Genomic DNA, 12,724 nt, shown 5'->3' with positions numbered 1-12,724 from the left:
GCAGCTAAGCTTAAGGGGAAAAATAAGAAAAAAGCAAAAATTAATGGTTAGGGAGAAAACAATAAAACTGATAAATAATACCAAGATTTGGTTATTTTAAACAAATAATTAAAATGTATATCTCAGTTAATCTCATTAGGAAAGGGATAGAGTGAAAGAAATACATACAAGTATGGAAAAGTAACAATTTTAAAATTATAACCTTAAGTTAATAAATTTGAAAATCTGATTCAAAGATATTACGGAGTAGAAAAATTTAAAACTGGCCATATTGATTCAAGAAAAGACAAAAAACTCTGTCTCACTAACAAACATGCAATAATTTCAGAAAAGAACTAATCCTCAAAAACAAGTGTCAGACCTAAAGGGTTCATGGATGAATTCTTGCTAATTTTGTTATGAGTAATTCCTGTGCTATTTAAATTATTCTATGATGCAGATGAAAGCGGATATGTTCCTAACTCTTTAGTAAAATTATGTAACGATGTTAAAGTCTGGCAAATATAACATTTTCTAAATAAATAAAAGTACCAATAATTCCTCATTTATGAAAGCTGATGCCAAAATCTCAAAACAATATGACATCGGCAAGACGGCAGAATAGGAGTTTCCCATGCCCATGTCCCAGCAGAAATACCAATTTGTACTACTATGTGTGAAAATACTTCCTAAGAAAAGAATCCAGGTGAGAGACCAAAGCACAGAAATACGAAAAGACACTTTGAAGAGAGTGGGAAAGACAATTTGACATTATCCACATCACCTGTCCTTCAAGGCCCAGCAACACAGTGCAGAGAGAGATACCATTCATGTGTGGTAAGGAATGTAATGTGGGTATCTGACTTTTCCATGGACCCCATGGATCCAAGCCCCAGGTCTGCTCCTGTGGACTCAGGTTCCAGGCCCACCCCAGTGAGCCCTGGTACAAGGCTGGCACCTGTGGTGCCAAGCCAGCCTGCCTGCTGACCTAGGCATCAGGCCAGCCTGCCAAAGGACTCTAGTGGCAGGCCCACCCCAAATCTCTGGATGGGCTAACTGGTGAAGAACTTTTCCTGCTGAAGCTAATCTGAAGAGGTACTTACTTTTTCAAATGTGCAGACATCCACGCCAGGCCACAAGAATCATGAACAATCAGAGAAACATGATACTACCAAAGGAAGAAAATAAAGTATGGAGATCTATGAATTTCTTGACAAAGAATTAAAAAGTAACAATCTTTTAAAAGCCCAGTAAGCTACAAGAGTACAGAGATAAACAAGCGAGATCAGGAAAACACTATGCGAACAAATTGAGAAGTTCAACGAACAGACAGAAACCTATGTTAGTCTCTTTTATCTTAAAATTTTAAGACCATTCCACTTTAATCCCACCTTTTTTCTTTCAAGCCCTTCAAGCCAAATATTGTCATCATCCCTCAGCCCACAACAACCTGGTTTCTATCCCTCTTCTCTCAGAGTTTAGTCAAGGTAATTACAAAGGTCATTAAGGTTCCTCAAGGTTCAGTTGTAGACTATCCTCAGCTTAGTCTATAGTCTATATTTAGTCTTATTGAACACAGAAGGGTACTCAATAGTATGCATTTACTTGACCTTCAATATAGGTTTTTAACAGGGGAGAGAAAGAATGCACTTCAAAATTATTATTTCCAGCCAAGATCAATCTTTTACATTTCAAACATGTACTTTTCAGCTGCCTCACAGTCTCTGTTCAGGAATCGGGACACAGTTTAGCTAAGTCCTCTGGCTCAGGGTCTCTCAAAAGGCTGCAATCAAGTTGTCTACCAGTGCTGCATGCACCTCTAGGCTCAACTGGGGAAGTATCCATTTCCAAGCTCACTCGCATTGTTGTTGGCAAGATTCAGTTCCCCTGGGTTGTTGGACTAAGGACCTCAGTTCCCTACTAGATTTTGAACAAATGTTTCCCTCAGTTCCTTGCCTCATTGGGCCCTGCAGAGGGCAACTCAACACGGCAGCTGGGTTTCACCAGAGTAAGCAAGCAAAACAGCAAGTAAGAATGAATAAAATGAAGTCACCATTTCTTTGCAACCTAATCCCTGATGTGACATTCGTCATTTTCACCTATTCCATTCCTTAAAAGCAAGTCACTAAGTTCAGCCCACATCCAAGGGAGGAAGGTTATACAAGGGCATGAGCACCAGAAGGTGGGGATCACTGGAGGCCATTTTAAAGTCTGTCTGCTACAGTTTCCACAAGCATCTCAACCTCAGCAAGTCCAAAACAGTTATCTTCCCCCAAAACTTAGTGCTTACATTCTCTAAGTAAATGGCAGTACCATTTATTTAGCAGGCACATCCAGAAACAGGGACACCAACTTTTATTCCTCCTTCTTCTATACCTCTGTCAACACCATCCATATAACCATCAAATTGTAACAAGTATACTGCTTAATGTTTTTCTGGAATCCACCTTATTTTTACTTTCCCCCCAAGTCGAGTAAAAGCTAGTTATCATCTCTCATCTAGACTATTTCCACAGAATCCTAACTGGTCTCCCTGTTTCTAGTCTTGATTTCATCCAATTCACTGACCATAGGTAGCCTGAGAAATATTTGGAAAATAAAATGAAGACCAAATAAGAAGAAGAAGAAAATAAAGTCTGAATGTGGCATTCCTTTACTTAAAGCTTATAAAGGGACCATCTGTCACTAAGCAAATCAACACAGCACAGAGCTAGACATGAGACAAAAGGATCTAGGGACTTTAATATGTACTCTTTGCATATTGGCTTTTCACTTTCCTAATGTGGAAAGGCTTTCTCTGTACAGTAAAAACATGGCCACCAGGAACCTTGGACCCACATCCCAACAGTTCTCCCAGAGAATAAAAGCTACCACTGTCTCTAGTCAGAAGAATTGTTAAGGGTGAACTTATCATTGGCTAGATTTGAGGGACATGCTCATCACTGTGGCCAGGAAGATAGAAATTATGAATGATTCTACTTAGGTCATGTGAGTATCTCTGTTGTTGGACAAATGTAGTCTGTTAATAGAATGACAGAAGAGCAATAATCTGGAGACCGACAGTAGCCACATCAAAACACTTCAAAGTCTCTCATTCAGTATATCCTCACTTACATGGTTTAATGGCATTCCATGATCTGGCACCAGTTTCTAGCTTCATCTATTTCTATTTCTCCATTGCTTCAACAATTCTGAATGCCTTTCAGTTCACAGAACATAGCTGTCTTTTTCTACTTGCCTTCCCACAAGCTATTTCCTTTGTCAAAAATACTCTTCACTCTTTCCCCTTCCACTTCTTCACTTGACAGCCCCTCATCTTTCAGATGTCCACTTAAGTATTATTTCTTCAGAGGGACCTCCCCAACACCTGGGGTTCCTATAATGCCTCATACCCTAATACTCATTCAGGTTTTCTTAGGACTATTTATGTAATTATCTAACTTTCCTGATAGATAGTAGGATCTCTAAGGACAGGGATCGAATCTATTTTGTATGTGATGCTATCTATCTTGTATGTGACCTAGCATCATGTTTAGCATATGTAAGTATTCAACAAAAATGTCTTGAAATAATAAATGAATGTGTGAGAAGCACCACAGACAAAATTTAAAAAAAAGAGAAAACAAAGAATAGTAAATAATAATAACTACAATTTATTAAGTACTTTCTGTGAACTAGATTCTGTTTAAGATGCTTCACATGCATTATTACCTCATTCAACTTTCACATCAACTCTCTGAAGCAAGTGCATTTTTTTTTGAGACAGATTCTCACTCTGTCACTCAAGCTGCAGTACACTGGTGCAATCTCAGTTCATGCAACCTCTGCTTCCTCGGTTCAAGCAATTCTCCTGCCTCAGTCTCCCAAGTAGCTGGGAATACAGGCACACACCACCATGCTCAGCTAATTTTTTGTATTTTTAGTAGACATGGGGCATCACCATGTTGGCCAGGCTGGTCTCAAACTCCTGACCTCCAGTGATCCACTCGCCTCAGCCTCCCAAAGTGCTAGGATTACAGGCATCAGCCACCATGCCCAGCCACAAGTGCTATTTTGATGCCTCTTTTACTATTACAGAAACTGAAGCTTAGTGAATTGCCTTAAGTGATACATATCTGATTTCTACATTCATGATAATGGAAGCTAATTAATATACAAACATTTATTGAACAAATTTCATGCTACAATGCAAGGAGCAGGGGCTTTAGAACTAGAAGAAAATAATTATAAATATGGGTTTCATCACTCTCCAGCTGGGTACTTTCAGCAAGCTATAAATGCTTCTGAATCACAGTTTCACATATAATAAAAGGGGATTAAACACTGTCCCTAATGTTAGATAATATACATAAAATGCCTGGTGAAAGTATTTCTTAAATGTTAGTTACTGCCTTCCTAGCCCCTCTACTGTATATTGTGTAGTAGAAATAGAAAAAGGAATTATACCATCTAGATCCTCAGAGATCTTACTATCCAGTTGGTGTGAGATTATTAAATATACCTGAAATTAAAGAAAATATCAGGTCAAATAGTAAATACTGTACAATATTCTGTGGTACAGATTATAAATTCAGAAAAGACAAAGATCCAAGATGACTGGAGTGGATCAGAGAAGGCTTCATTATAGAGGACAAGTGTGCAGAGATTGTTAAAGGATAAATAAGATGCAGAGCAGCAGAAAGAAAGGTGCTTTCCCCTTTCCTCTCTCCCCTTTCTGTAGGCAGAAACACATATTAGTGAAACCAAGAAGCTGCCTCCTAAATTAAGAGGGTGGATAGGATTATGGAAGACTTTGATGGCTACATTGTGGAGCTGAGATTTGATAAAGTAGGAAATACAGAGCTAATAACAGTTTGGGGTCACAGAAAGGACAAAATGAGGAATGATAATAAATCTTATCGTTTTCTTGGGAATATTGTGAAGGATTCATTTCTTTTCCCTAAGAAGAAAGGTATTACTTCTCCAAAATGTTATTCAAACAAATTTGCATTTACAGAAAAGGGAACTGAAGCAAAAAGAAAACAAGCCTCTTGTCTCCTTTCATGCTATAAGATAATCATCAACAAGGAAGTAGAACACAAAGCCTTTAATTGTGGCCCATATAACTTTTATATTACTAAATAATATCACATCTACGTACTGGTCAAAACTGGTCAACCTTGCTTATTTGTAACTCATAATATCAATTTTCACTTCTAGACAGAATATTTTGTGACATATTTTAATAATCAAGTGCCATTAAAAAACTTTACCCTATGTAAAAGATCACAGCACCCTCAAGGAAACACAATGAATAACTCCATGCAAACATGCAAATTATAATTTCAGAATTCTGAGACAAGAGTGTCTCATTCTTCCAATGTATCTTTAAAAATGCCCACTATAGGTATTTTTATATCCTTACCCTTTTACCGCTCATTACAAAGGAACCATCAATCAGTTCTACAGCACTCTTAAAACATGTTAAATGAGCCAATGTGGTTTCTTATTACACCCTAGTCTTCTCCTATTACTCCCTTTATTTTAGGCTCTAAAACTTGGCCATTATTTTCTAACCATATGCTACATGCTATGCTGGGGATTATATAACTTTTTGTTTTTATCAAAATGGTACCCTTTTGGTTTAAGCTACATCAGGCTTTCCTTAAATTTATAATTCTAAAAAAATTACTTGCAAAACAGAAGCAAAACTAGTGGGCCCAATTAAATAGAAAAATACTTTTAAAACGATTCTTCTTCTAGTTTTTTTTTTTTTTTACCACTTACATCTGTTAGATTTATAATGAAAGTGAATTATTTCCTTCTTTAACAAAGAAAGTCAGAAAATATAGACACTGCTAGACTTAGAAACGTGCCATGTATTCTCATAGCTACTGTCTCAATTTCCAAAGTACACAACAAACATGCTCATGAAATTGAGAGAATAAAAATATCCGATCCTTTGAATTCATAGGCTAGGCCTTAGAAGATTTGGGGTAATAGATCTTGTGTCACTAGGGCACTTTTGTCCTCTTTAATTTTTATAAATCACTAAAATTATTGAACGTAGTTAAAACTTGGCAGCAGTATTACTCCTACCCTGAGTATTTGTTAAGTTTTTCAGTAATGTGGATACATAAATCTAAGGTAGGGTATAATCTCTCAAGGAACTTCCAGCATTATTTTTTAAGTGGCCAAAAAAGTGGAAGTTCTTGGGCTTTTGAGCCTCTACAAGGCTGGGAAATATTGGGACAATTTTGGGATTTTTTTTTTTTTTTTTTCCGAGACGGAGTTTCGCTTTTGTTGCCCAGGCTGGAGTGCAATGGCACGATCTCGGCTCACCGCAACCTCTGCCTCCAGGGTTCAAGCGATTCTCCCGCCTCAGCCTCCCGAGTAGCTGGGATTACAGGCATGCGCCACCACGCCTGGCTAATTTTGTATTTTTAGTAGAGACGGGGTTTCTCCATGTTGGTCACGCTGGTCTCAAACTCCCGACCTCAGGTGATCCGCCCTCCTGGGCCTTCCAAAGTGCTGGGATTACAGGCGTGAGCCACTGCGCCCAGCAATTTTCGGATATTTTTAACGCGTGTGTTTGAACTGTGTTTTTAATCATTTCTTAATCAACAAAAGTTTAATTTTATATTGATTTAGTCCGTATTTGGGGAGCAGGTGTGGCCAACTTTTATTTTTTATTGTAACTGTTATTAAAAAACAGTTCCCAACATGAAGCAACTAGTTAACTTTTCCAGGGGTCTCTGAATTACCAAGGAACTGGACCACGAGCGTTCAATAGGCAGGTTGTTACAGATTAGAAGCTTTCCCTATTGTCAATCACATCATTAACGTCCCTACACACACACACACACACACACACACACACACACACACACACCCTAGTTTTGCATCTGTAGCTACCATGAAACAGGGGCAGTTGAACAGCAGAGATAGGGGAAATCTACCAACTTTTACTCTGCCCACTTCCGGCCCAAATCTCAGAAGTCTGTCTCCCTAAATAAAAAGAACAAAGTAATTTTCACAAGTGTGGGAATCTCCTCTCTTGAGCTCCTAGGATGGAAGGGTGGGCTGGGGCAGTAAGGTAACGATGGCCTGACAGGTCAGAGCGGGGAATAGTCCGGTAATTGTTGCTTCCTCACCGCGGTGGATCCTTTCTTCACCGCTTCCTGGGCATATTCAACTTGAAAAAGGTGTCCGTCTGGGGAGAAGACAGTGATCGCCCTGTCATATCGAGACGCCATTGCACAGGACTACAAGGGCTTGCCACCGAGCTTCCCGCTGCTGCAGCTGAGGCGAGCGGTGAGCCGCCGCCAACACAGCGTGCTACCGCCCGGAAGCGCTTCCACACGCGCCTCAAGCTGCCTCCCGGAAGTCCCCGCGCCCGCGCTTCGGCTGCTTCACGGAAGTCCTTGCTCCTTTGGCTGCCTGCGGATGTCCTCGCGCTTGCCACCCTTTGTCACCCAAGCAGTGCCTGTGAGTTGACGGCATTCTTCCCTTACCCTTCATGTCTGACGCATATCGCATATCTCCATTTCCCCACTACCGTGTTGCCCCAGGGATGGTGTCACGGCACTCGAGTTATAAAAATAATATCAAAGATTAGGGCTTAAAAATGAGGTCTTCAAATATAAGATATTTTTGTTATCGCATACATGTTGGAGAAACTGTGGTAAGTTAAATATCAGTCCCTTCCCTTTGGTTTCAAATTCTAAATTTCCTACTTTTTCTTTCTCTCTCTCAGGTTAACTCTTGTTATTTGAACCGAAGGAAAGAAAGCACACTTCAAAATATTGTTGCTTCTGATATTTTGTGCCTTGTGAGCAAAATAGAGCAGATGAGCAAATGGTCCGTTAAATAAAGCAAATAGTCCATCAAACTAAGCTAATGATGAGAATTAAGATAATATTCTTTTTTTGTTTTGTTTTGTTTAGTTTTTTGTTTTTTGAGACGGAGTCTCGCTCTGTCGCCCAGGCTGGAGTGCAGTGGCGCAATCTCGGCTCACTGCAAGCTCCACCTCCCAGGTTCACGCCATTCTCCTGCCTCAGCCTCCGGAGTAGCTGGGACTACAGGCGCCCGCCACCACGCCCGGCTAATTTTTTATATTTTTGGTAGAGACTGGGTTTCACCGTATTAGCCAGGATGGTCTCGATCTCCTGACCTCGTGATCCGCCTGCCTCGGCCTCCCAAAGTGCTGGAATTACAGGCGTGAGCCACCGCACCCGGCCCAGATAATGTTCTTTTAATTGGAGAAATTCTGTAAAAGCCCAAAGTATGAGACTTAAAAGATGTCTGGAAATTTAGCTATAGCAGAAACTCTTTACAACTTGCTACATTACTAACTATGAAACAACTCTGTCGCTTTCTCCTTATCAATAAAATGGGAATATTAAAAAATCTGCAGCAGAGTATTCTGAGCTTAATATGTGTTTATGGCATAATTACATAAAATGGTGCCTGGTGGGTAGTAATAGCCAGGTAAGTTTAGCTATTATTGCTTTCCATGTGTTGTTTAATATATGCAGTTTTCCACTGGGGAGGATCTTAAAGTTGGTGAAATCAACTTTAACCAAAAAAAAGAAAAAAGGAATAATTTCCTCAAAAGAGGAAAAATTTGATTCTCTGAATTCCAGATACTTAAATCAGAATTTTAATTGACTTAAACAATTTATTTAATTATTAATACTTTTTTTTTTTAACGTAGGGACTTGGTTTCCCTATGTTGCCCAGGCTGGTCTCAAACTCCTGGTCTCAAGCAATCCTTCTGCCTTGGCATCCCAAAGTACTGCGATTACAGGTGTGAGCCACCACACCTGGCCTTTAGTTGACTCTTGAAGCAGTTTGTACTTATTGCCCCTCCATTGCTTTTCTTCAGTATTACAGTCTTGACAAGTTTGGTTTGACTGCAAAAAACCAGTAATTCCTAATGAAAACAATTCACTCTAACTGGTTACTTTACATTATTATGATAAACCAACATTTGTCCAAAATGGTTTCTTGAGAAGTGTTTTGGTGTACTCGTTAAATTATGTTTCCTTTTTATTTTGAAATAGTTATAGATTGACAGGAAGTTTCAAATACGATAAGAAGAGGTCTCCTATATCCTTCACCCCATTTCCTCCAATGGTAATATTTTATGTACATATAATATGGTAACAAAACCAGGAAACTGACATTGGTGTAATGCACAGAGTTTTTTCAGATTTTGCCAGTTTTATATACACACCTGTGTGTATGTGGCGGGGAGGCCTATGCAATTTATCATGTATAGATTGGTATAATGACTATCATAATCAAGATACAGAGCTGTTTCACAACCACAAAGATCTGTGGCGTTGACTTACAAGACATACCCATCTCTCTCTCCCTCTACTATCCCTGGCAACTACTAATCTGTTGTCCATCTCTATAATTTTGCCATTTCAAAAATTTTACATAAATGGAATCATACCCGATGTAAGTTTTTAGTGACTTTTTATTTTCTGAATAATTATAGACTCACAGAAATTTGACAGGACAGTACAGAATGGCCCCTCATACCCTACACTTAGTTTCTGCAATTTGTTACATCTGATACAGTAAAAAACCAGGAAACTGACTTTGGTATAGAGCATGTTTATACCATTAGAAGGCGTTTTGTAAATGTCACACTGTATGATAGTATACACTTCAGAAATATGATAGCGTTAAAATGTTGACAAAGTTTAACACATTCAGATTTAACATCCGCACTAAAATATAACAGCTGTGTACCTTTGGGTAGGTATATTTCACTTCACTAAAACTCAGTTTTCTGACCTGCAAAATGGTGATAATACTTATCTTCACAAGATTGTAGTGAAGAACAAATGAAATAGTCCATTAATGCACCCATGGCTGTGCCTGACACAGAGTAATGACTTAAAAAAATGTTAACTATTGTTATTTATCATTAAGTTAACGAAAAAGTAAAGATTACTCTGTAAGAGAGAAATTAGGAAAAGTAAAAATGTAGCATGAACTCATTTATACTTTAAAAAATGTGTATTTTAAAAAATATGTGTATCCAAATGTATAAAGAGTGAAAGTACTTACCCCAAATTTATAAAAGTGCATTTCTTTGCAGGAGGCCAGGAATTAGAAAATGGGACGACATGGTGGGGACAGAGAAGTTACCATTTTAAACTTTATATCTGTATTATTTTAATTTTTTTTTTACCACAAGCATTGTTTATTTTTATAGTTAACAAAAACCATAAGAAACAGTTTAATGCCTAGAAGCTGCAAGCGATTGCAGTTTTGATAGTTTGGACCAAATCTCCCATTGAAAACAACTAGAAATACTAGTCTAAGATATATTTTTTAAATGTATATGCTGACTCTAAAGAGCTAACAAGGAATGAGGGTTTGTGGTGCCAAGATAAAGAAAAATAGGAAAACCCAGAAGGTTAAGTGAGAAGTAAAGCAGACCTTTCATAGACCTTTGGAATTCAAAGCCTATTATGGTATAGGGGTGATGGTAAATGTCTAAGTTTTTGTTTAGAACCCAAAGAGCCACAGCCCAGAAGTAGGATTGAACCAAAAATAGGTCTATTCTACACTTGGCTGTGGTCTCTGCACAGATCAGCCTCTACTCACTCATGCACCTTGCTCTGCTTCTTCTCTGACCACGTGTGACAAACCCAATATGGCTGAGACTGATAAATTCAGTAAGTAAAAATTGAAGAGAACAAACACAAGACTAAAATCCACTGCCTTCCAAAGAAATGATTATACAGGAGAGACAATTATGCAAATAGTAATGAGGACTGTGCTGCCAATATACGCTACATCCCACAAGCATTGCCTTCTTATTTTACTCCTTTTAGCTGTTTTACTTTATAAGATGCAGAGAAGTGGGATTGAGTTTAAATGACTGTGCTACTACTCTTCACATCAAAGAATCAAGAACTATTGAAAACAAAGTCTATACCTGCCTCTCCTATCTGCCTGTCTGACGGGCAGGGAGCAAAATGAACTTCCTTCAGTATTGGTGAAGGAAGAAGCAGGGTGGGATGATGTTGAAATCTAGAGTAAAAACTGTCCAAGGTGTCCTGTAATGCTGAAAAATGCAGTTTAATCAGAGTGCCTTTAAAAAATGATTTTAGTTATTGGTATACACAATTTCTTAAATAAAATTTAGCCTCTTCGAAAAAAAAATAGACCTATTCTCACGGGGACTAATAGTACCCAGTTTTAAATAATCTCAATCCATAATTGGAATAAAGCCGTAGTTTTCAAACTGTGGCCCACACGTTTTTGGAGGTACTCAAAAACCTTTCAAGGGATTGACAATGACAAAACTATAGTAAAAATATTAAGACAGTACTTGCCCTTTTCACTGTGCGGATATTTGCATTGACAGTGCAAAAGCAATGATGGGTAAAGCTACTGAAACCTTAATATAAATCAAGGCAGTAGCATTAAACTTATTCTATGGGTTCAGTATTTCTTATCCAAAATGCTTGGGACCAGAAATGTTTCAGATTTTGGATTTTTTCCATATTTTGGAATAATTGTATATACATAATGAAATATATTGGGAATAAGACCCAAGTTTAAACACAAAATTCATCTTTTATTATGCTTTATAAACATAGCTTGAAGGTAATTTTATAAAATATTTTAAAATAATTTTGTGCATAAAACAAATGTTGTGTATATTGAGCCATAAGAAAGCAAAGATGTCATTATTTCAGATTGGACAATCTGGTTGTTTGACACCCCCAGCATTCCTGACTGAATTTATATGCTACTGATGAGCAATCATTTTCTTACACGTATTCACATAAAAGTAATTAACAATAAACAATATGACATACCATTAATACAGTGAAAAAATAATGCTTTCAGGGCAATGAATCAGCACAGTATCATTACCAGAATGGCCATTAATTGTCAAACAACAGCAACAACAAACAACAACAGGCTTTCAATCTCCACCTGCTATGCTCTGATTTGACTGAAAGGTTACAATGCACTATGATTTTTTTTTTTTTAAGTGAGAAGAAACGTCAGAAGCAGTTCAGGGACCAGGAAGTGGGTCCTCTAGGAATAAGGAGGCATTCTGCTGGATGCTTTTTAAAAGGTTTCCTCCAGAGTCATCTGCCTCATTAATAACTATTTTTGTGTTAGAAGTCTCTCTTTGATTTTATAAACGGACATGACTTCTTGTTCTGTTATGAATGCATCTGCTTTAGTTCTTCAATAAGCCCATTACACATTTTCACCATGTTGTCTACAGGCACTTTTTCTTTAGTGTTAACGACATCACCTTCTTCGTCACTGTTATCACAGTCACCTTGATTCAGAACCATTTAGCATTTATCATTAGCCAATGAATGAACATCTGGAGCCTCATTATCAATGTTAAAAACTTCTTTGATATCCACTTCTTCCAGCTAAGTGACTGTATTAGGCTGTTCTTGCATTGCTATAAAGAAATACCCGAGCAGGATAATTTATAAAGAAAAGAGGTTTAATTGGCCTAGGTTCTGTGTAGGAAGCTGTATTAGGATTCTCTAGAGGGACAGAACTAATACATATATTTTATATATATATATATATACATATATATGTATATGTGTATATATATGTATATATGAGTTTATTAAGTATTAACTCACATGATCACAAGGTCCCACAATAGGCCTTCTGCAGGCTGACGAGGAAGGAGAGCCAGTATGAGTTCCAGAACTGAAGAACTTGGAGTCTGATGTTCAAGAACAGGAAGCAT

General features: G+C 37.9%; 2 protein-coding genes across 5 annotated transcripts in view; one reads left to right on the top strand and one right to left on the bottom strand.

Moving 5' to 3' along the window:
* The window catches only part of PSMA8 (proteasome 20S subunit alpha 8), a 56,556-nt gene extending 48,602 nt beyond the window's left edge, over positions 1–7,954 (bottom strand). For 2 of the 3 annotated variants that reach the window (XM_055368358.2, XM_063699136.1), the window contains exon 1: positions 7,113–7,337. In XM_055368358.2, the coding sequence (XP_055224333.1) occupies positions 7,113–7,214 (102 nt within the window). In that variant the 5' untranslated portion in view covers positions 7,215–7,337. Of the gene's footprint in view, positions 1–7,112 lie in introns of all 3 variants that reach the window. The other variant, XM_004059266.5, reaches the window with a different exon arrangement.
* The window catches only part of SS18 (SS18 subunit of BAF chromatin remodeling complex), a 117,769-nt gene continuing 112,368 nt past the window's right edge, over positions 7,324–12,724 (top strand). The window contains exon 1 of one of the 2 annotated variants that reach the window (XM_063699133.1): positions 7,324–7,446. The gene's annotated coding sequence lies outside the window, so the exon portion shown is untranslated. The remainder of the gene's footprint in view (positions 7,447–12,724) is intronic. The other variant, XM_063699135.1, reaches the window with a different exon arrangement.

Source organism: Gorilla gorilla, chromosome 17 (genome assembly GCF_029281585.2).
Source record: "Gorilla gorilla gorilla isolate KB3781 chromosome 17, NHGRI_mGorGor1-v2.1_pri, whole genome shotgun sequence".
Lineage (NCBI taxonomy): Eukaryota > Metazoa > Chordata > Mammalia > Primates > Hominidae > Gorilla > Gorilla gorilla.
This window is presented reverse-complemented; position numbering and strand designations above follow the sequence as displayed.